This window comes from Peromyscus maniculatus, chromosome 3, assembly GCF_049852395.1.
Source record: "Peromyscus maniculatus bairdii isolate BWxNUB_F1_BW_parent chromosome 3, HU_Pman_BW_mat_3.1, whole genome shotgun sequence".
NCBI lineage: Eukaryota > Metazoa > Chordata > Mammalia > Rodentia > Cricetidae > Peromyscus > Peromyscus maniculatus.
Genome location: NC_134854.1, coordinates 135,565,159 through 135,588,730, shown reverse-complemented (window position 1 = coordinate 135,588,730; position 23,572 = coordinate 135,565,159). Strand labels below are relative to the sequence as shown.

The 23,572-nt window shown below is 50.4% G+C and overlaps 2 protein-coding genes across 5 annotated transcripts; one reads left to right on the top strand and one right to left on the bottom strand.

The window, feature by feature from the left end:
* Window positions 1–1,053: 1,053 nt before the first annotated feature.
* Arpc4 (actin related protein 2/3 complex subunit 4) lies at window positions 1,054–11,890 on the bottom strand. The gene is made up of 6 exons (XM_006997817.4): window positions 11,644–11,890; window positions 8,993–9,111; window positions 7,963–8,074; window positions 5,500–5,595; window positions 4,223–4,393; window positions 1,054–1,938 (listed from the first exon to the last, which is right to left on the bottom strand). Exons 1-6 carry the CDS (start codon window positions 11,644–11,646, stop codon window positions 1,933–1,935), a joined length of 507 nt encoding a protein of 168 aa, XP_006997879.1. The 5' UTR covers window positions 11,647–11,890; the 3' UTR covers window positions 1,054–1,932.
* Window positions 11,891–12,042: 152 nt separating this feature from the next.
* Tada3 (transcriptional adaptor 3) lies at window positions 12,043–23,266 on the top strand. Of its 4 annotated transcripts, none has more exons than XM_015990789.3 (10): window positions 12,048–12,177; window positions 12,473–12,530; window positions 14,008–14,240; window positions 14,854–15,104; window positions 15,227–15,332; window positions 17,676–17,817; window positions 17,925–18,028; window positions 18,788–18,897; window positions 19,408–19,593; window positions 22,730–23,266. In XM_015990789.3, the coding sequence occupies exons 3-10, from the start codon at window positions 14,034–14,036 to the stop codon at window positions 22,920–22,922; spliced, it is 1,299 nt and encodes a 432-aa protein (XP_015846275.3). In that variant the 5' UTR covers window positions 12,048–12,177; window positions 12,473–12,530; window positions 14,008–14,033; the 3' UTR covers window positions 22,923–23,266. The 4 variants fall into 4 exon arrangements, with proteins under 4 accessions (XP_006997877.3, XP_015846275.3, XP_042129758.2 ...); XM_042273825.2 differs by lacking the exon at window positions 12,048–12,177 and adding an exon at window positions 12,334–12,356; XM_006997815.4 differs by lacking the exon at window positions 12,473–12,530 and having other exon boundaries at window positions 12,043–12,177.
* Window positions 23,267–23,572: the final 306 nt, after the last annotated feature.

Sequence of the window (23,572 nt, the reverse complement as noted above, 5' to 3'; positions counted from 1 at the left end):
TTCTTTTCAAAAGACCCCTGGGGGGCTATTGATGTAGCCTGGTGATAGGTTTGCACACTGCGCTCAAGACCCTGGGTTCAATCCCAGCACTGAGAAACAATTCCTGCCACAGCTCAGCAAATACGCCTTTGGCCATCCAGAAAGCTCAGCTCTTTCTTACACATACCTTTTTATTTCATTTGAGAAAGTATCTTTCTGTAGTTCAAGGATGGCCTAGAACTCACAGAAGTCCTGTTTCCAATTTCCAAGTGCTAGAATTACAAGTGTGAGGGAGGCAGCATGCCGGGCTCAAGGCCAGTTGTTCCTGCAGCTTTCCCTGATCCCCTCTCCTGCGAGCATACCTGCCACCCCTCCACTTCCAACCATGAACACCACTCCTAAATGACTATTTACAGACCTCACTTGTCCTGGGTCTGGGTTTTACCAAAGTATGACTGGGTGTCAGCACTGATGCCCACACAGGTTAAACAGGAGGAACAGCAAGCAGAGGATCAACTACTGTTCACGCAGCATCTGCATGGCAGGCAGTGATACAGCTCCCACTGTCTACATTAGGAGACGAGAAAGGGCCACTCACTTCAGGAGCCACTGAAGTCACAGGCACTGTCTGATGGAATCCCTGAGCACTTTCAGTACTGAGTTACCTGTAGCTACCCAACATCTGCAAAGTCACCAATGGGACTAAGATCTTGAGACAGTGTAGAGTGATTCCTGCTAGCACAGGCAGAAATCTCTCCCTCTGGCTCACAGGATGGGAGGTTTGGAGCAAGCTATTTTGGACTGTGGCACCTGTTTCCTTATCTACAAAGTGGGGTCCTGGTTTCTGAGGACACCTGAAGATAGACTAGAAGCATGATGTGAAAACACTATTATCTCTGCTCAGGCAGAGACCACCTTCAGAGTAATGGTGCCTGATTGCAGTGAAGGTCTCGGAGTCGGGATTCTTGGCAGAGATCAAGCGCCTGGTGGACTGCTCCAGACCCAAGTGCCAGCCATACATGGCTCCAAGGAATAAAAACAGCTGTCCTTCCACACATACACAGAGCACAGACCTCATGCAGCCCCAAAGGGGCAGGAAGAGACTTTAATTAGGGGAAGGGAGGATTCATCAGAATCAGAGACAGCGAGCGTGGGAGCAGAGGAGCCAGAGGAGGCGAAGCCCAGCTGGGCACTCAAGGACTCACCTCTGCACCTCCAGCACAGGCACTGTACCCAGACAGGCAAGCCCTGGGGCCTCTCAGCTGGGGAGGTGTTGGGGGGACGACTCCAGGTGGCCCCTGCAGCCTGAAGTTGCCTGGCTTTTGGACCCCAGCTCCTAGGTCTGCCTGGCAATCATAGATTCAGCCCTTGTTCCCAACCAGTGCGGTGGCCATCTTCAGGCAGAACTCAGGAGGCTAGCAGAGAGTCCTTACCACCTCTATTGGGCCCAAGGAGTAAGACAGCAAGGAAGAGAAACTGGAGTCTGAAACTTCTCTCTCCCCACCTGGGGTGGTGCAGGAAAAATAGTCGCCTTCTGGCTCCAGGCCCGCCCAGACCACAGCGACCAATAAGGTACAATCACTGGGGCCAGTCACAGCCACTGGAGGTGGAGGTTGTTTAAAAAAAAAAAAAAAGACAAAAAGGTTACAGTCTTCCACAAGCACAGAGTTTGGGTTTCAAGACGTTTAAAAAAAAGTCTGTCCCGGCCCAGGGGACTAAACATCAGAAGCTAGTCTGACCAGACACGTGGCCTTGGGGTAGGTCCACTGCTGCCTTTTTGCACAGCTAGAAAGCACACCACACCCACCTCCCGCATCCAATGCCCACCCAACCCTGCTTCCTGCTGCCGCCGCTGCCGCACGAGCTCCAGGGAGTGACTCCAGGACACCTTCGCAGACACGCAGAGACACAGGGAAGGCCAAGGGGGTAGGCCGCCAGATCCAGCCGGATGGTTTAAAACTGTCAAAGAGAAGGAGAGGCAATGAATGGGGGCTGCTGTATGCGGCCTGGTGAGCTATTCCAGGTAAGCGGGCTCTGAGCCGCTGTTGTTCAGGTCTGAGTACAGGATCAGGTTTTGGTACTTCATGAGAATACTCTTTCTTTGTGAACCTCCATGTGGGTACTGGGATCCAAACCCAGATCCTCTGAAAGAAAACAAGTGCTCTTAATCACCAAGTCATCTCTACAGCCCCATGAGCATGCTCTTAATTTGGCCAGACTAGCAGTGATCTGAAGACACTTGCCTAAAACACAAAATCAGAGAAAGAAACAATTCAGTGATGAGGGCTTCCCCACAGCTTGCCTGGTGTAACTGAAGCAGCTTTAGATACGGAGCCCCACATGTGAAGGGCTAGAGGACTCAGTGAGCCAAGAGAGAGGGCCAAGGTCTGGTACTTTATGTTAAACTGTGAGTGACTGTCAAACTAGAACAGGCCTTAGAAGAGCTTTCTGCTCCCTGTGGCTGGTGCACGCACGCACGCACGCACGCACGCACGCACGCACGCACGCACGCACGCACGCACGCACGCACGCACGCACGCACGCACGCACGCACGCACGCACGCACAGGGCTTCAGGTCCTGTGCAGCACCTGGCCCCACCCTTAGCCCCTGCAAAGGTGTCAGATATTTTTGTCTTTGTCCACACCCTCACAGCTGGTCTGGCAGGAGATGGTACAGCCTGGAAGCAACAACCACTAAACCTGCAGGATGGGCCCCTAGGTTTATTATTCCAAGTCCTGAGCCCTCTCGGCCAGGAGAAGTACAGAGCTGGTTACTGCTCACATTTCACTTCGGATTCAGCTGGAAGAGATTGTCGCAGTACAGTCCCTAGCCTGTCCTTGAGTCTTCTTACCTGTAAAGCTTGGAAATACAACTGGGAAGTTCTTATTTAACATACAGAGAAGGTCCTTGTACGTCTGACTGGGCAGACCGCTTACCAAACTCCCAATTTAAGGACGGGGAAGCACAGAAACATCAGGAGCAATGAAGCAAACAAGACCCCACACAACAGTCCACGCTCCAGGCATGGGAGTGTGCGACTCCTGCTCTGAGTGTCACGAGAATTGACACTATGCTGCTTAACTTTACTGCCTCTGGAAGAGTTTAAGTGCAGCTGGGTGTGGTGACACACGCCTTTAATCCCAGCACTCAGAAGGCAGAGCCAGGCAGATTTCTATGAGTCCAGACTGATCTACTTAGTGAGTTCCAGGCCTGCCAAGGCTGCATAGTGAGAACCAGGCTTCAAAAACAAAAGGCAATAAACATTAAGTACTAGGGGCTTAGTGATGAAATACTGCTCTCCCTGGAGAACCTGAGGCCCAGTTCCCAGCACCCACACCAGTCAGCGCCTACAACTCCAGCCCCAGGTGATCTGGAACCTGTGGGCATAATCAATCTCTCTCTCTCAATCTCTCTCCTCTGCCGCCCCCGCTCCCCAGCACCCTCAGGTGATCTTACCCAATGTTCAACCTCCCTGAAAGGTGCACATTAACAGCTGAGGAAATTAACAGCTGAGGAGGGCAAGTCTTAGTTGAGCAGTTCAGTGATGTGCCTGGGGGAGGCAGAGGAGTCAGGCCCACACTTCGGTCTGATTTGTGAGTATAAACAACACTGCCTTGTGCACTGGCCAACCACAGGATAATTAAACCCCGGGGGAAGTGGGTACATTTCCATTTTTAGGATTCTCAACTCCCCTGGGCTGGGTCTGTATGCACTAGTAAGAACAAACATTAACTCTACCAAGGAGGGATCAGACAGCAATGAGTGGAATGTATCAACAAACCGGAGATTGTTTGGAAGGCAGAAGCATGTCCTGAACCTCTAGACAAAGCTATGCCGCCCGCTCCTCTTGTAAACAACCCCTCCTCTTCAGAATGTTGAAGAAACCAAAATGGTAAGCCTGAGAAACAGACACTGAAGAAAAATATTTATGTCTGCTCGAGAAGTGGACTTACACACGACTAACTGTCCTATGGTCCAGGAGTCGCAGGCACTTTATCTTCCTCCCTCCGGGGTTTGAACTAGGACAGGTAGAGACTACGTAGAACTGGGAAATACAGAATTCCTGCCTACAGTTCCACCAGAGACTTGCCTCCCAGACTTGCAGAAGTAAGAGAACAACTTGGGGCTCTCGAGGATGAAACCTTTGGCCTCACTCAGGACTGTCTTGTCAATGCCACATTCCCAGAACCCATGGCTTCTTCCAACCTCTGGTATGGAGAGAGCGGGGAGGTCCTACTCACATTCTTGAGGAACTCCTCAGCCACAATGCGGGCCCGGGCATTGACTGACAGCTTCATCTCACTGATCTCCTTGTCAATCTCTTCCATGAAGTGGATTACAAAGTCCACCAATTTGTGTTTGTACATCTGCTCCGTGTGGAAGTTGGTGATGAGAAAGCTGATGTCATACCCCTAGGGAGGGAAGCCAGCAGGGAAGGAGGAGAAGACACAAGACAAAATTAGCCCCCCAGGGACACTTGCTTGTCATAGCTTCTCCACACTCACACAAAGGCATCCAACTGGCTACCATCTTCTCCGAGCTATCCACTAGCTTGGGGAGGGGGGCACAGGGGTGAGTGTGCGTTTTGTCTGTCTGCTGGATCCAAGCAACTGAACCCAGTTCAAAATTGTGTGCTAGGTCAGATGTCCCCGAAAGACTGTGGCACAAACAGCCCTGTATTGGAAATGAACTAAGGGAATGAAGGGACCACAAATCTTACTTCAAAGAATCCAATCCAATAGTCAAAATCACAGTGGAACTACAGAGAAGAGGACGGAACTGGAGCCGTTTGCTAAAGGAGGATGTGTGAGGAAGAGCGAGCTCATCTACTCTGTAGCCCGGAGGTTAGAGGACAGAGACAAGGTGGCTTGAGGTGAAGAACTGAGCAATACATTTGCTATGTTGGGTGATGATGCTCTTTGCTGCTCTAACATGGTGGCTGTAGGTCACCAGAGAGACTTGGCAGGGAACCTATGGAGTAGACTCGAGTACCTTTAAATACGAAGGCAGGCAGCAAGCATCTCACTGTTTACTGGGGCTTTGAGAGGCTGGACTTCAGCTGGGAGAGCTTAGGGAGGTTTTTGTTATGTTTTTCTTGTCTTTCTCTGCCCCCCCTCTTTTGGAGATACGTATCAAAATTAGCCTAGGCTGGCTCCAAACACATGATTTTCCTGCTTTAGTCTCCCCACACTGAAAGTACAATGCCCACTGCAGCCAGCTCAGGAAGGATTCTGAAATCACTGTTTTGTCTGTGACTAGGCCCAAGACTCTGTGAAGGAGGGCACTGCACAGACCTACCTCCTCCTGGGGTCTGTTTCCCGCTACCACATACTGCTGACTTAGTCCAGGCAGTGATACCCTCCAGTTGGCCTACAACCCCACAGACCCAGGGAATAGCCCAGTAAGTTGCCCAGCAGTGCAAGACCTTGGGCTCCATCCTCCATACTGCAAAAACCAATCCCAGGCCACCCGGAGACAGGGTCCTGGGAATTATAACTACCGGAAGCACAGGTCTCACCTCCACAGGTTTCCTTCGAAGGATAAAGAAGTTCTCTGCTCGCATCATCATGAAGCGCATGAACTTATGGCATAAAATCTTCTCAATCTCATCAGCCTGGAGACAGCAAGAGAAAGACGGCTCTCAAGTAAACATGAGGAGACAACCCCACCCTGAGCCTGGTCTTCTGAGGCTCGGTGGGAACACGGACAGCTGAGCTTGGAACTGTAGCACCTGCTGCTAACTGAAGGGAGGGCCCAGCCAGGGCCACTCTCCTGTAACGGGCATCCTGGGGGGATGAGGGGGGACACTGGCGAACTAGAGTCTTTCATCAGTTCTAATGGAGCCCACACCTGTGTCTGAAGCTGCCTGGCCTTCCTCAAGTCACTAATGTGGCCTTTCTCAGCATTGGTGGCACCCACCACCTGGGTATCAGAGACTTCTTCAGGGAGTGTCTGCTTTAACATTACTAAAATCCAACAATCCTGAAGTCTCTCCCTTTTCAACTCTTCCAATTACTTCTGCATCTGGACAATCAGACACCAGCAGAGCCACCCCGCCTCCCGGGGCTTCCTTTTAACCCTGAAAGCTTTCGAAGGCAACAAGTCGCTAATCTGAATTTGGTAACACTGTTTTAATTGCTATTTTTAGAGCTGTTTGCTGGGGGAGGGGCAAATGATACTGTTTTTCTCACTTAGGATACAAAGTTTCTTTTCAAACTGGAGTAGAATCTAGGTCAAATTTAAACCCACCATTAAATAGCCATCCAAGTGATACTAAGACAGCAACACCTAGACCTATGCGGTGGACAATGAAACGTGTAGGAAATGAAAATTCTATTTTGTACATAGATGAGTTGGAACAGAACAGAAAGCTCAGAAAGAAACTGAAGTATTTATAGTCAACCGATTCCCAACAAGGCAGAAGGTCACACACTGGCAAAAATTTCTTCAACAAATTGTGCTAACAACTGGACATTCATATGTGTTAGAATCGACTAGACCCTTATCTTACACAATATACAAAAACTAACCCAAGATGAATAAAAGACCTAGAAGTAGGTCCTCCAACTATAAAACTACTAGAGAAAATACACGAAGAAAGCGCCATGACATCTGTCTGGGCAGTCACTGTCAGACAGATGTTTAGTTCCGAGAGTGTTGCCAGTGTTCTGGTTGGCATCTTTCTCTCCTGATTTTGGATTGTCATCCCACCCACTGCTGGCCTGCACAGCTGATTCTGAAAGACAAGCTAGAATCGAACCGTCTGCTCTTTTTTTTAAAATGAGAACTTCATATGTGCATGTGTGTCGGACCAATTTTTTTTTTTTTTTTTTTTGTATTAGGCTGCTGGTTTAATTTAGAATTAGAATGCTTGTATTTGGGCAACTTTCAAATACAGAAACACTACATGTGGCATATGAACTATGGATTTTGTTTCCCATTACTACAGGAAGAATTTATTGAAATAAAGTTTTATTTGAGACAAAATGCAAATCTACATGCTTATATTTAGGTGTGTACATGTATATACTAACCCTAACTAAAGCATTACAAGCAATACTAACAGTTCTAGTTACATATTTCCAAAGACTTAACTACTTTAAAGATACATGTTATAAAGACAAAGGCATGTCAAAGGCAAAAATGAAGAATCAACAAAGTCTTTGAGGTTTCAGTATTATTTCAAAAAGCTCTCTATTCCCCCATAGAAGAAAACTATGCAATTGTTTATTCTAAAAAACAGATATAAAAGGATAATGCTACCATGTACAGGATTCACAAAACCTCGTTGTACATCCCAAGAAAGCCATACCCACTGAAGGCAGACCGCAGTTATGGTCCCTACTGTACGACAGACACACCATCAGCTTTCCTCTCAGACAACAAGGGTTTGGCTTTTTCAAGCTCTCTTAACTGTACCACAGAAATTCAGATCCCGTAGCAACAAGTTAGACTATAAAATAAGGCATTCTCCTTACGTGTCACAAAAGTAACAGGCTTAAAAGTACCATCCATTTTTAAATCAAGTGGCAGTTTCAGAAACTGGCTATCAAACCAGTGCTGGTTGGTACTGCTCCAAGTGCACACAACCATCACCTGTTAGAAACCTTCTCTGGCCCAACACCCAGTCAGCCCCGTGTCCTTCCTGCTGCATTTCCGTGTTTGTAATCCAGAGCAGGCCTATGATAGGGTTGCTGCTGTTTACCCTACTGACCCACTTTGTGTTTGTTTTTCTCAGATAGGGACTCACCAAGTAGCCCAGGCTGGCTTTGGGCTTTTCAGACTTCCAGGTGCTAAGATCACAGGCTTGTGCCAACATACCCGGCTCTGCCAGTTTGCTCTGGCCAATCATGCCAAGTAAATTCCTGAAATCAGGATCTGAGTCTAGCTTAATAACTTTTCGGATAGGATCCCTGGCTGTGAAGAGCACTCCTAACTCTGTGTGTGTGTGTCCTGTCCCCCCCATCATGGTGAAACTCACCTGTTTCACAGCAATGCTGACCCGGACAGAATTGATGGAACCCTCAATCAGAACCTTTTCCTTCTCATTCCTGCTGATGGTAACAGGTTGCAATAGGAGTTCTTTGCTACTCCTAAAAAACGCAAAATCAGAAGACCACACTGATGCCACTGACTCTAGGTATTCGTAAAGGTACCTATAATCTATGAACTGTCACCATCTGAAAATCCCGAGTAAAAACCACTTATATCAAGTAACAACAGTCTGTCCTACATTAGAACTGTCTGAGTCACAGCAATCACCCTGGGGATGGGGATATGGCTCAGTTGTAGAGTGTGTGCCCAGCATGCCCAAGGGCCTGGGTTCAACGCAGTAACAAAAACACCTTTATTATTTATGTGGTGACCCGGCTCATTTCAACTATGTACACCCCAGATTTTCCCCATTTTGCCTCTTTTGGTTTCTTGAGAAGAGACCGGTTGTGTAGCTGAGACTAGCCTGGACCCTGCGGTTCTATTCCAAACGCCTCAGCCTCCCAGGTGCTAGGATTAGCAGTCTGTGTCGTCTCCTCGATAGGTGAAATTTCAAAGAGGAAGAACATTTACTTATGCAGTGAAAGCCAGACAAAAGAAAAATGCATCCAAAATATGGAGTCATTTTGGTGTAAGAGGGTCTAAGCTGCCTGGCAGTATTAATGATAAAAAAATAAAAAGTTCTGATCCATAAATTATTAATACCGAGATGTCATCTCTGGGAACTAAATCCTGTGACCTCTTCTGGCACTGCCAGTGGGCTCAGTAATGCTACTGGAAACATTCTCCACAGTTCCGCTCTGCGAAGCCACACTTGGGGTCGCTCTCCCATGGGTTTTGGCCTGACAACCCACTATCCTATTTTCTTAATTCCAAATCGGGAACCACCATTCCTCCAGCAGCAAGACAAATGTCACTGAAGGCACCCTGAGGGTTCCAGGATAAATTCACGCCCCCCTTAGGCAGCGTCCACGACTGGGAGTTGTTGTTCTCAGCTCCACCCTGACCCTCTTCCCTACCTGACTTCGACCTCTGGCTTGTTGTGTCGTTCCACAACCTGGGAGGAGAAGTTCTCCAGGCAGAGCGCAGCCTGCAGTGTGGCCCGCACGGCACTAAGGTAGGGGCGGAGAGTGGCAGTCTGCAGAAATAAACCCAAGATTAGGAAGGGCCAGAGGACCAGAGTCTGCCTCACCAAAGCCAGTACACCCCCACCTCCCCAACCCAACCCCCACCTCCTATGGAACACGCAGTACTGAAGGCTTCAGGCACGATCATCACACAGAACAGAATACACCCTGCCTTCAAGATGCAGCTCAGTCAGGAGTCTAGAGCAGTGGTTCCCAGCAGCAAACAATTCTGCTAGGTGTTTAGCAAAATATGGAGAAAAATACTGTTATGACCCGGGGGTGGGGCAGGGACTATGGACAAGGGGACATAGGCAAGCCATGCTGTCCCAACATCTGGGATGCACAACAGAATTACTCAGCTCCAAAAGTCACCAGTGCTGAGGCTAAATAATACTGATCTAGAGGGGTCCATGTCCTCCACCTGCTTCCTACACTGACTAATGTATTGATTCATGCGCTGAGCATGCTGGGAGTTCAGTCAGATCACTTCTGCTCTCAAATAGTTCAACCAGGTGAGGACCACAAGGGCTAATGGAGGGCAAAATGTAAAATAACTAGGTTTATAAATAATCTATACTAAGGAAATTAGTTTTGACTAGATACAGGATCAGAAGATTTCACAATGAGAAAAAGTAGAACGTGGACATTCTCAGTAGAGTGGACAAGGTCAGCTATAATGATCAGCTACATTAGATCTCAGTCAAGTTCTCTCTCCCCTCAGGGCTCATCACATGCCGACCCTTCACCTGGACTCATTCCTCCTCATTGCCTGGGTCAGTCCAGAGCTCGGCTTATTGAGAAGGCTTCTTCCTTCCTCAAAGCGCTCTTTTTGACTTCCTCCTCAACGCATTTACCACAGTTTAGGATATGTACTCTTTACATATAATTCACAGCCAGACGTTCTTCGTGTATTTTATTAAATGAATTTTCCTTCGCTAGACTGTAATTCTCATGGTCAACGGACATTAACTTTACTCAGTTATGCAGACTGCAATGAGCTCAGCATCTATACATAGCGTCTTACAAATCTTCTGTAGAGTAAATGAACAGATGAAGCATTTTAAATTGCACGGGTCAGGCTGCCATGGCTGGCCGGATAAAACCCTAAGGAATCTAGAATGCTGGCCCACTGAGTTAGCTTTTCTCTCAATGAGGCGGGAAGCACTGGGACTTTCTGAGGAGGAAGTTATGTGATTTCAGCTACACAGAGGCTCTCTGGAGAACGGAAGAGAGGGAAGTGAGACTCACGGCAGAGAAGAGGCCCCCGAGTACAGACTGGAGCAGTGGAGGCAAGCACAGCATCACAGGGGACAGACAGACGACAGACAGACAGAGGGGGGTAAGGCTAAAAACACAACTAACTCCCGTCAGTGGTCACGTAGCTCAGCTCTAGTTCCGTCTAGATACTAGAGAAGTCTTGATGTCAACCAAGAAAAGGCAAAACCGGAAGGGCGAAATTAGTAGTTGTCTGGGGCAGTGGGTACCATCGGAAGAGGATGGAATGTTCTCCACCTTGACTGGAGTAGTGGCTATCTAATTATTCTGTCAATAGTCAAACAAAGAAAACTGAAAGTGAATTGTAGGTAGCTAGCCCTGTGATGTTTGCCCTTTAGTGAATAGATGCTTTCAAGTACAATAAAAACAAACAAACAAACAAACAAAAAACGCTTAAAATAAAAAGCTATCTCCTCAGTCAAGGGGAAAAAGCTTTCAGGCTGAGGAACGAAACCAGTTAGGACGCGGAACACAGGAGAATGACCAAGATTAGGAAAGCGGATGACGTTTGAACAAGAGGGTCTAATTTCAAGGTGTCTCCCCGAAGACAGTCGAGTCACAGGAGCATGGCAAGCAGTCGAGTCTTCAGAACTGAGGTCATCAAAGCCAGCAGGACCGGGGAAAGCAGTAGGAAGAGAGACACAACAGTACGAACACCCTCAGACACCAAACCCGAGCACCCCCTGGAAGGGAAGGGCCAGCGGTCATCAGAGTTTACACACATTACGGTCCACAACGGTACCGCACGAGGAAGGAGTCTGAATGGAGGCAACACCAGAGAACCTTCACTGAGGCCTGGAAGCAAGGGGCTGGAGAGCCCCAGGGGGTGATAGGAGAAGTGGACACTCGCCTCGGGGTACCGTGAGATCAAGAAAGCAGGCGGGGACAAGGGGGTGTACTTAGCCAATCTCTACCGTGGATGGGGGAGGCCCCGCTTCATTCCTCAGCGGTCCTACCTCGGCTGCGAGCCGCCAACACGGGCTAAGTTACCCCGCTTCCTGCCTCCTCCGAACTTTGGGGAGAGGCCATTCCTTCCGGGGATGCCCAACTCGGAAGCCTCTGGGCCTGCTCCTGCCAGGCTCGCCCCCCGGCTCGCCCCTTCCTCCTCGCCTCGGCCCTCGCCCCACCCTCTGCCTCCCCAGCCACATCGTGCCCGCTCATTCCAGGGCGACCTCCGGCCGCCAGCCCTGGCGGCAAACAGCATCTCCCCCAGACCCACAGCCTCATCGGGTAAGACACAGGGAGACCCCCAACCCCGGGTCTCTCACCATCGCGGGTGCTGTCTGGGCCGGAAAGCGGAAGTGCGGAAGTGCCCGGCCCCGCGACGCCTGCCCTTTCGCGAGAGGCGCAGCCGCAGTCTCGACCAGCACTTCCGGGAGGGACCATCTCGGGCAGGACCGGGGAGGAAAGGCCGAACGACGTTAGGATCTCCGGGACGATTTCACACCGGGACCTCTGGGACTGGTAGAAGGCGTTGAGTGGCGCAGTGGCACTCGGGTCCCCTTGGGTCTCCATACATCTCTGGCCAGAGCCTTTGGTTCTTGTCCCCCGGGTTGTAACTCCCCCCCACGTAACAATAGTACAGCCCGACCTCAGGTTGGGCACCAAATTAGGACAGGCCGGGCCGGAGGAGCCTGACGTTCCTTCCGGTGGTGCTCTCCTATCCTCTCCGGGCTCCTCCTACCTGCAGCCCTGGGGCCCGGCCGGGCAGCCGGTCCCTAGAGATCTGGGCTCTGAGCCCCGCCTTGGCCCCGGGCTGCTTCCTAGGGGACGCCTCAGGCCTAGCATTCCACCTGCCGGAGGTTCGTAGGTGGCCTTAGACCCCCACCCCCCGCAGGCCACTGTAGGCCGGTCGTGTCCCCGCCCTCGCGTCAGCTGCAGGGGGCCCGCCCATAGCCAGTTCCGGGGCGGTTGCTCTGGTAGCCCTGAACTCCCCGCCCCCTCCTGCGGCCCGGGGCCTGTAGGAGGCCGCAGAGAGGAGGTAGGAGAGGCGGGGGCTGGGTTAGGGGCTCCCTAGAGGTCGAGGACCCTGGAGGCGGGATCTTGGGGCGACACACAGGTGGAGCCAGCCATTAAGCAGTCCCACTTCTGTGCCAGGCACTGAACTGGGCATTTGACGAGCATCACCTCTTAATCCTCAGAACATTCCAGGGAGGTAGGTACTCTTGATGCCCCCATTTTACAGATTTATACTTTTTAATGGGCAGACGGACTGAGGCATCATCTCTTGGCCTGGAAAAAAAAAACGAGATTCAAGTTAAATAACATGTTTAGAAGGGCACATGAGAAGAAGACGGGCTGGAACTTAGTTCTGTCTGCTTCACCAGCTCGTGTTCCAAATTTGCCAGGGACACAGAGAAGGTGCGAAGGTGGAGTAAGGCGAGCCAAGGAGAGGCTGGGCCAACCCTGGAAGATAGAATGCTAGGAACAGCCCAGCAGAGGAAAACAGGACCTACGGAGACAGAGCACACAGGCATCTCTCTCTCTTGTAGTGCAGGTTTGAGACTACTTGGGTTCGAATTGCAGCTAGGAGGCCACCTAACTACTTGGGAAGTTGAAGCAAGTAGATCCTAAGTTCAAGGCCTGCCTGGACAACTTCGAGCTTGTCTCAATAAAAATTCATGAAAGGGGGCCGAATGTCGTTTGGAGACTGTGTCTAGCATGCAGAAGGCCCTGATTTGGATCCCTGGCACTGCATAAGCCAGGGGTGGTTATATGCCTGGAATTTGAGAGATGGAAACAAATCTTTGGTTACTTAGCTAGTTTGAGACCAGCTTGGTTTGTACGAAACCCTGTCTCAAAAAAAAAAAAAAAAAATCGCAAATAAATAAAGAAAAAGGCCGGGCGGTGGTGGCGCACGCCTTTAATCCCAGCACTTGGGAGGCAGAGGCAGGCGGATCTCTGTGAGTTCGAGGCCAGCCTGGTCTCCAAATCATGTTCCAGGAAAGGCGCAAAGCTACACAGAGAAACCCTGTCTCGAAAAACCAAAAAGAAAAGAAAAAGGACTAGAAGCCAGGTGTGGTGGTGCATGCCTTTATCACAGCACTCTGGGAAGTAGAGGCAGGTATAATGAGTACCAGACCAGCCAAGGCTACATAGAGAGACTTTTTTTTTTTTTCTCGAGACAGGGTTTCTCTGTGTAGCTTTGCTCCTTTCCTGGAACTCGCTTTGGAGACCAGGCTGGCCTCGAACTCACAGAGATCCGCCTGCCTCTGCCTCCCGAGTGCTGGGATTAAAGGCGTGCGCCACCACCGCCCGGCCATAGAGAGACTTTGTCTAAAAAAAAAAAAGGACTGAAGATAGAGCGTGTGTAAGACTCGGGGTTCAGTCTTAAGTGCTACCCAAACAAAAAGACAATGAACTGCAGTTAGGAGTCTAGGCTTACCTTTTCAGAGTCTGTTTCCTTTTATGTAAAAAAAAAAACAAAAAAAAACCCCACGAATAAAGCCCATGCCCCAAGGTTGTGTGCATAATTCAGTGAAGCAAGCCCTCCTTTGGTGTACAGTCCGGGCTCTATGACAGGGAGCTTTGACGCCATCCCTACTTCTGAGGGTACTGAAGCCTGGTGTCCTTGTTGGGCCTCTCCCATTCCACTTTGTCTCCCACCCAATGGACTTCTCCTCCCTCTCTAGTTTTACAGGGTCCCGTCTCCTGGGCCATGAGTGAGCTGAAGGACTGCCCATTGCAATTCCATGATTTCAAGTCTGTGGACCACCTGAAGGTCTGTCCCCGGTACACAGCAGTGCTGGCCCGCTCGGAGGACGATGGCATTGGTATCGAGGAGCTGGACACCCTGCAACTGGAGCTGGAGACCCTGCTGTCCTCCGCAAGCCGGCGACTGCGTGTGCTGGAAGCTGAGACCCAGGTGATTCTCCACCAGAGGAGATGTCACTAGGCACAGATTGTGTCAAGTTGTGGGATGGGCCATCAGTTAGCTCTGTCTGTGGAGGCTAAGGGATGGGTGGGAAGAGAGACCCAAGTGGGAACTGACAGCAGAGTTAGGTCCCAAGGGTCAGGGCTGCCATCCAGCTGAACCCCAGGAGATGGACTCTGTCCACTGGTAGCCCCTGGAATTCCCTGGGAGCTTTCTGAGATGCACTGTAACACAGTCGGTTGTTTGTGTAGACAGGGCTCCCAGGCGGGTTGATGATCGAAATGGTTAGCTGGGAGTCTTTGTTGACCGTCACCAAAAAACCACCACCAGCATATTTGACCAGGAGTGCTATGCTGTGGGGCATAACCTTTTTTATTTATTTTTTAACCTTTCTATCAAACAGTCTGTGGCTAGCTTGGGTGACGGGAATCAGAATGTAGACCTATGTTTAAATCCATGTGAGAAAGTCACAGAGAAAGAACCGGGCTTTGAAGGAGAAGTGGTTTACTTAATGGCGTCAACTTCTAGATCTCAAGTTATCCATAATGGGAAAGAGGTGCTTGTCTCCTCTCTCCTTCTCAGTGACTGTCTTTGTGTGTTTCAGATCCTTACTGACTGGCAGGATAAGAAGGGTGATCGACGGTTCCTGAAGCTGGGTCGAGACCATGAGCTTGGTGCTCCCCCAAAACATGGGAAGCCCAAGAAGCAGAAACTGGAAGGGAAGGCAGGACATGGGCCCGGCCCTGGCCCAGGACGACCCAAATCCAAAAACGTTCAGCCCAAGATCCAGGAATATGAATTCACTGATGACCCAATCGACGTGCCTCGGATCCCCAAGAATGATGCTCCCAACAGGTTCTGAGCCTGAGCACGTAGAAGAGAACTAGAGGGGCCTAGGGACTGGTGGTGGAGTCTTGGAAGGCCCAGGGCTAAGGCTAGAGGAGCCCAGGGGTCTCAGGGTCTGCTTCTCCCTTCAGGTTCTGGGCCTCTGTGGAGCCCTACTGTGCTGACATCACCAGTGAGGAGGTACGAACACTAGAGGAGCTCCTGAAGCCCCCCGAAGATGAAGCTGAGCATTATAAGGTAGAAACCCTGAGCCGTACAGTCAGGGAACAGGAGGGCTCAGAGGTGCCTCTGAATCGTAGGCAACAAAGCCCGCTTCATCTACTTTCTTCCTTCCCAGCCTCCCTTCCCGCTGTGTTACCCCTGCAGACTCTGAGGCTCAGCCTCCCCTTGTTACCCCCACCTCAGCATCTGTCAGCGAAGTCATCCTGTCTGCTTGTCTTTATCCTAAGAGCCTCTGGACACGCTCCCTGCTTTTAGACTTCAGCAACCGCTTTCTTTCTTTCTTTCTTTCTTTCTTTCTTTCTTTCTTTCTTTCTTTCTTTCTTTCTTTCTTTCTTTCTTCTTTCTTTTCTTTCGTATTTAAAAGTTAAGTTCCTGTTTCATTTCTAAGACACTAGAACTTGCTATGGTGCCCAGGCTGACCTTAAACTCTGGGATTCACCATCTCCCTCTCTCAGGTCTCAGGTGTCTGGGACTACAAACATCCATTGCTACACCTAGTTTAAAGTGTTTTGGTTTTTTGAAACTGGATTTCATATATCCCAGACCAGTCTTGAACTTTGTGTAGCTAAGGATGACCCTGAACTTGTGACTCTGCTTCCTCTGACTCCCTGGTGCTGGGATCACAGGTATGTGCCACTGTGCCCAGTCTTGCAGTCCTGAGACAGAATGCAGGGCTTTAGCAGGCCTTTATGCATTCCAGGCCAGCCCTCTACCCGCAGAGATGCATCCCCAGCAAGTCAGTTTTATTTATAATGAAATAAGACATGCTCCATAAAAGAAAGTGGACAATGTGTGAAGAGGGGACTACCACAGGGCAGCAACTGCCACCGCAGGTGTGCTGCGTCTAGACCTTCCTAACCCCTGGTGGCCACAGGATGGAGTCCAAGTGTCTCGGGGCTTGGTGGCACTGCAGTTTCCCTTGGCCACACCCTCTTTCCTGCTGCATTTATGAGCTAGACTAGACATGTCTCCTTCCTGCTGGTCCCACCAGGGTGTGTGCCCAAGCTCTTCGCAGCTTGACAGACTGCCTCACTCTCGAAGGCCTGAGCTCATGCTACTGCCTCCAGAGACGCCTTTCCAGACTCCTCAGCAGAAAGAGGAAGCTGGGCCTAGTGGCTCACACCTGTTACACTTGGGAGGCTGAGGCAAGTGTGAAGCCAGCCTGGGCTTACAAGTGTGAGGCCCTTTCCCCAAGAACAGCAAAGGAAGTGGTCTCACTTGGTGACTTTGTGGTCCCTTGGCTGCTTTAATTACACTTACTTGAATTAAAAAAACAAGCAAACATTTACTGAGGCCAGAGATGCAGTTAATGATAGAGCTCAGTGGTAGAGCAAGTGTTTAGCATGGACAAGGCCTTAGATTCAATCATGACCTCAAGAACTACAGCAACCTGTAATCTCACTGTGAGTTTGAGGTCAGGTTGTCCTACACATCAAGACCCTGTCTCAAAGAAAGAAGCAGGGAAAAGGCAATCCATTTCAGCAGTAGTAAGTTTAAAAAGCAACACACACACATAAACACAAACCAAAACAATCCCTTCTCGTCCCTGCCTTGGGCCATAATTCTCTTTAGAAGAATTACCTGTAACCAAAAAGATCCATGAACATAGTATTTTATACTTTATATCTTTTGTTGTTGTTGTTTTGTTCTTTCGAGACAGGATTTCTATGTAACAGCTCTGGCTGTCCTGGAACTTGCTCTGTAGACCAGGCTGGCCTTGAACTCAGAGATCTGCCTACCTCTGCCTCCTGAGTGATGGGATGAAGGGATACTAGGCTTATACTTTATATCTTGATTATTGCATATCAGCTTCTAGATGTATTTTGATTTCTGCTTTGTTTTGTTTGTTTGAGACAAGATAGGGACTCGGCCCAGGCTCAGACTCATGATCACCCAGCTTTAGCCTCCTGAGTCCTGGGACAGCAGGTGTGTGCCACCCTGCCCCCCCAGCTGTTTTCATTCTTTGTATACCTGTTTCTCTTCCTAGAGTATGAGTGTAGATTTTCTTTTAAAGATTTATTTATTTATTATGTATACAGCATGTATGACTGCAGGCCAGAAGAGGGCGCCATAGCTCATTACAGATGGTTGTGAGCCACCATGTGGTTGCTGGGAATTGAACTCAGGACCTCTGGAAGAGCAGTCATTGCTCTTAACCTCTGAGCCATCTCTCCAGCCCCAGAGTGTAGATTTTATCTTCTCTGCCTTTTGTGGCCACCACGAGTGGCCTTGGGCTAGGGACATCGGCAACAAATGAGGAAGCAGAATGAATGGGGTGTCCCATGCCAGCAGTCTCCCACACTCCAGGCTCAGTGGCCAGTGTTTACCTCTTGGAATTGAGTGGCCTCTTTGCCGCAGATTCCCCCACTGGGGAAGCACTACTCCCAGCGCTGGGCCCAGGAAGACTTGCTGGAGGAGCAGAAGGACGGGGCTCGGGCGGCGGCTGTGGCTGACAAGAAGAAAGGCCTCATGGGACCGCTGACCGAACTGGACACTAAAGGTAAGTCCCTCAGCTCGCTGTCCACCTCAGGCCAGGACAGCGAGCTGTCCAGGATCTGAGTTCCCAGAGCTTCGGGCCTCCCGCTGTCCTCTCCCTGTCCACTGTAGATGTCGATGCCCTGCTGAAGAAGTCCGAGGCCCAGCATGAGCAGCCAGAAGACGGGTGTCCCTTTGGTGCCTTGACACAGCGCTTGCTGCAGGCCCTGGTGGAGGTGAGCAGCACTTGGTCTGACGGGACTCCGGGCTAGGCGTGGCCGCATGTGCTTGGGAGACGAAGGCAGGGGGCTCACGAGCTCGGGCTGCACGTAACCATCTGAGAAAACCAAAACCTGTGAGCGCCTGGGCCTCTTTGCGCCTCTGCCTACCTTAGAAACTCACTTTTATGTCCTCAAACCTCAGTTTCCTCTTTTGGCCCTAACAATAGTTTTTCTCTCAAGAAACAGTCTGGGGCATGCATTCCAGGTAGACTGAGGCAATGGAAGGGGAAGTCTGCCTTAGCCCTGCAGAGACTCCAGTTTATAGTGGCTTTTCATCCTGACCAAGGTCACTCCGGGTGTGGTTACTGCACCAGGCCCTCAGAAATGGAGTAAGGAGGAGGATGGGAGGAAGCGCTCTGGGTGTGACTGAGAAGATCACTTTCCTCTGGAGAATTTGTCCCAGGAGTGCCTCTGACTGCAGTGGAGCCTGGGAAGTGTAGTGTAGCTCAGCTGCTGTGGAGGAAGAGCGGTGCTGGGGTATTTCCTGTCGGTGCTGCTCTTGTGCCCCCTTCTTTGGCTATTGATGTTCCCCTCCCCTCCAAAAAGGAATTTCTGGAATGATCAGAGCTTTGGAGGAAGCTTTTTAACACGAGTGGGATGAAGAAGACGACAGGCTATTGCTATCCAGCTTGTGAAGACCGTCTGTGTGCCAGAGAGGGGCGGGAAAGTGGAGATTGTACAGCTTTCTCCTCCTAACCTGTCTCTGGTCTTTAGGAAAATATTATTTCCCCTATGGAGGACTCTCCTATTCCTGACATGTCTGGGAAAGAATCAGGGGCTGATGGGGCAAGCACCTCTCCCCGAAACCAGAACAAGCCCTTCAGGTGAGTGACACCCCACCTGCACTCTGGGCTTGGCTGTCAGCTTCTCTCTGTCTTCCTACGGACACACAGAGGTTGAGGCCATTTGACGAAGCGCAGACGTCTCAGATGGAAGTGCTGGCCTGGTTTCTGGACAGACTTAGTACAGACTTGATCACCATACCTTTGCTCCCCCTGGAGATAACCCCAGGGCCCACCTGAAGGGAGGGGCTAGCCAAAACTACATATGAAATCTCTGGGACTGCTAATCATTGCAGCAATGTACTCGACATGGAAGAGTTAACACAGTAGAGTACCAAATGGGGAGAAAGGAGTGATCCTGTTTGTACTTAAAGTAGATTTAAGTGTTACATATACTTAAAAAAAATCTTGGAAATATATATTGTAAAAGATTGCAACTCATATATAATGTATGTGTGGTTATAGTGGGTTCACAAGGTGAAGGGAGGCCCCAGGAAACTCTGAGGGGCCCTCCAGCCGGCCCTCAGAGCTCAGTGCTGGCCTTGCCTACAGTGTGCCACATACCAAGTCCCTGGAGAGCCGCATCAAGGAGGAGCTGATTGCCCAGGGCCTCCTGGAGTCTGAGGACCGGCCCGCTGAGGACTCAGAGGATGAGGTCCTCGCTGAGCTGCGCAAACGGCAGGCTGAGCTGAAGGCCCTCAGTGCACACAACCGCACCAAGAAGCATGACCTGCTGAGGTGAGTGAGCACTGTCCAGGGAGCAGCCCTGCTCCCCCAAGCTGTGTCTCAGGTGGGTGAGTTAGTATGTGGGTTTGCGCACACGAGTGCAGGTGTCTGGTTGTCGGCTGCCCTGCAGCTGGAGTCACTGGTGTTTGCTAGCAGCCCAGTGAACCCCAGTCCTCTGCGAAAGCAGTGCACACTCTAACCAGAGCCATCTCTCCAGCCTGACTCCATTGGTAAGTGTAGTTCGGTAATATTTACAGTGCTGTGTTGCATTTGTTTGTCTGTTTCTTTTTATGTGTGTTTTCTTTTTCTTTTCTTTTTTCGAGATAGGCTTTCTCTGTGCAATAGTTTGTTCTGGCTGTCCTGGAACTCACTTTGTAGACCAGGCTGGCCTTGAACTCACAGAGATCTGCCTGCTTCTGCCTCCCGAGTGCTGGGATTAAAGGTGTGCACCACCACTTCCTGGCTGTGTTTTTCTTTATGGTATTATTTAATCAAAATGCCACAGAGGCACTGGGAAGGTAGCTCAGTGGGGGAAATGCTGGCCAAGAGGTTCAGTCTTCAGCACACACATGAAAGCTGGCCACAGCAGGACACATCTGTAACCCCAATGCTTGGATGGGCAGAGGCAAGCCTAGCCGAATAGGTCTGTCTAGGGTCCCATTAAGAGATCCTGCTTCAAAAAAGAAGGCCAAGGGCCAGCCAGATGGCTCAGCGGGGAGAAAGCCCTCGCTGCCAAGCCTGGCCACTTGATTTTAATCCCTAGAACCCAAATGACAGAGATGGAAAACCACCTCCTGCAAGTTGTCCTCTGGCCTCCACATGCACACCATGGCATGTAACCCCTAATGAATACATAAATGCATGGATTACAGTAAAAATATGGTAAAGCACGATAGAGATATCCAGTAGCAACCTCTGGCCTCCACATGCGTACACACATATGCAACATAGACATGTACACATATAACACGCAAAAAACATCGTAGAGGAACTAATGAAAACCAGTATGCTTCCTCCTCGGGCCTGTGAGTTGCTAACGTTCTCTTGGCTGTCTGTGCTGGTGTTTGGCTCGTCACCCACACTTGCTGGTGTGTGAGAGTCCGTCATAGTGCGGTTCATTTTATGTCGGCTCCCACCGACTCACTGCGCTGCCCTGGGGAGGAGGGTGCAGTGACATGTGAGGGCACTGGTAGGAGCCGCCTTTCTGTTAGCGCTCCAGCAAGACTCCAGGCTCCTCACGGAGCCCTGACAGGGCCGGTCTCGATTACCTCTTCCCATCTCTGACCTGGTGCCGGGGCCAGAAGAAGGCAGAGAAACGGACTCCTGCTCTCTGAGGTGGTTGGAGGACTCACACCATTCAAAGGAGGGGCAGCTGCGGCTGAGCTTTAAGGGGAGCTGAGGGCAAAGAAACCAGTGTTGCTTGGTGCCCACTGTGTGCCAGGGTCTTGGGCACCTTCTTTTTGTTTTTTGTTTTTTGTTTTTTCGAGACAGGGTTTCTCTGCGTAGTTTTGAGCCTTTCCTGGAGCTCACTTGGTAGCCCAGGCTGGCCTCGAACTCACAGAGATCCGTCTGCCTCTGCCTCCCAAGTGCTGGGATTAAAGGCGTGCGCCACCACGTCCGGCTCTAGGCACCTTCTTTTATCTAAAGACAACCCAGAGAGTGGGTGGCATTTTCTCCACCTACCAGATGAGGAATAGAAGCCAATGAAGCGGAGCTAAGTGGACCCTTGTTGAAGTCACATCCGGTCAAGAGCTGAGCTGAGCTGTGAGGCAAGGCTGACTCCAAGTCTCTTTCTGGTTCACGGTCCCTGTCAAGGGCAAGGAGAAAACTACAGGGGGCAGCAAGGGCAAAACTACAGTAGGGCGAATGAGAAAAAAAGGAATGCTGTGTAGTTGCAGAGGTACGGGATGCCGTGGAAATGGCTGGGCTCTCAGAGGCTGTGCTGCGGCCGCAGGGCTGTGGGCAAGGCCCTTCAGGCCCAAGCAGCAAGGACTAGGTTCCCCAGAGACCCTCCGCTCCACCATCAGGAGCTAAGTCAGAGCCACACACGGTTGGAGCACGGTGCGGCAGGGCACAGCTCTAATTCTCACACTTGGCTAAGGCGGGGAGAGGGTGAGCTTGAGGCCCAGCTGAAGCTGGTCTTTCCGGATCTTTCAGTCACCCTTGCTCAACCTGAGCCTCGGTTCCTTTACTATTATAACATGGGGTAATGGTTCTTACTTTGAAAGATTATTGTGAGAATTGGCTGTATGCGCGCGCGCGCGTGTGTGTGTGTGTGTGTGTGTGTGTGTGTGTGTGTGTGTGTGTGTGTGTGTGTGTTAAGATTATGGATTGTGTTTTGTTTTGTTTTGTTTTGTTTTTTAAGACAGGTTTCTCTGTGTAGCCCTGGCTATCCTAGAACTCACCCTGTAGACCAGGCTGGTCTCCAGCTCAGAGGTCCACCTGCCTCTGCCTCTTGAGTGCTGGGATTAAAGGTGTGTGCCACCACTGCCCAGCATTTATGGGTTTTTTAATATGTATTTATTTTATGTGTGATGTTTTGCCTGCAGGTTTGTCTATGCACCGTGTGTGTGTGTGGTGCCTACAGAGGGCATTGGATCCTCTGGAACTAGAGTTAGTTGTTAGCTACCATGTGAGTGTTGCAAACCAAACCTGGGTCTTCCAGAAGAGCAGCTCGTCTCTCCAGCTCCTAGGTTTTATTTCTTAAGCTAGGGACAGTGGTTCACACCTACTATCTTAGCAATGGAGAGGTGGAAGCAAGAGGATTGCTTCAATTCAGGACCAGCCTAGGCTATATAGTAATTTCCAGGTAAGCCTGGGCTATAGTGTGAGACTATCTCAAAAAGATTTTTTAGAGTATTTTTTTAGGTTCACAGCAAAATTGACAGAAAGGTAGATTTCCTGCATAGTTCCTGAGCTCCCACATGCTGCCCCTACTATAAGCAGCATTAAGTTAACATTTTGGAGCACTTAAATAATGCCTCACACACAGTTCCAGCTCAATGTGGCTCTGCATCTGTGCACATTGGCCATGAATGAAACAGGCCAAGAAGTGCCAGGCCCAGCTGGGATTGTGAGGAGGTTCAGTCTGGAAGAAGGAGGGCACAAAGTCTGGAGAGGGGATAACCATGACACTTGGCCCCCACAGGTTGGCAAAGGAGGAGGTGAGCCGGCAGGAGCTAAGGCAGCGGGTCCGCATGGCAGACAATGAGGTCATGGATGCCTTTCGCAAGATCATGGCGGCCCGGCAGAAGAAGCGCACCCCCACGAAGAAGGAAAAGGACCAGGCCTGGAAGACCCTGAAGGAACGGGAGAGCATCCTGAAGCTCCTAGATGGCTAGCCTCACCTGCTGCCGGCCACCTCCCTGGCCTGGCAGAAGCCCACGTCCTTGGAAGCCTTGGCCGGGGGCTGCCCGTCCAATGACAACAGTCTCAGGGCTGAAATACTCTCAGGCCACTCAGCTGAGCTGTGTGCAGCCAGCATGCAAGGCCTCCCTGCGCTGGCCTGGACCTAGCATCTGCCTGGCGCCTCAGCTGAGCGGGCTTGTTCCTGGCTGTCCCTTTCCTTCTTACAATCTCCTCGACACCTTTCCCGCGAGGACTTCTTCCTTGGGGTTTTGTAAAGTACAAACTTAAGAATAAATGACTGCTGTGTTTTGTTTGTTTTCTAAAAAAAATTACAAAAGGACCTACAACTTTTGAGTATTATTTGTGGTGGGGAAGGGCTTGGCTAGGTGAAAAGGTTCAGGAAAGCATGCTTGGTGACTCTCGGCTTGTGGCCACTCACCTATGACATTTGTTTCTGAGCACTTTTTTCTGAGGGTGCTGGTGGCAGGAGGATGGGTCCTGGGATTCCTAGGGCAGGACTGCCAGCTACCAAGGACCTGGTCCTTCGGGTGTTTCCAGAGTGCTGGCTATCACCAAGTTATCTCCTCAGCTGTGGGTGGCAGGAGGAGCAGCCAAATGGTCGTTTGTGTCTATTACTGAAGAG

Coding starts and splice junctions, on each gene's coding strand:
- Arpc4 (XM_006997817.4), bottom strand. Junction 8,075..8,992: donor AAGCCAGAGGTCGAAGTCAG/GTAGGGAAGAGG, acceptor TGCGTTTTTTAG/GAGTAGCAAAGAACTCCTAT. Junction 4,394..5,499: donor TTCGAAGGAAACCTGTGGAG/GTGAGACCTGTG, acceptor TTCCCTCCCTAG/GGGTATGACATCAGCTTTCT.
- Tada3 (XM_006997815.4), top strand. CDS start 14,034: ATGAGTGAGCTGAAGGACTGCCCATTGCAATTCCATGATTTCAAGTCT. Junction 14,241..14,853: donor TGCTGGAAGCTGAGACCCAG/GTGATTCTCCAC, acceptor TGTGTGTTTCAG/ATCCTTACTGACTGGCAGGA. Junction 19,594..22,729: donor AAGAAGCATGACCTGCTGAG/GTGAGTGAGCAC, acceptor TGGCCCCCACAG/GTTGGCAAAGGAGGAGGTGA.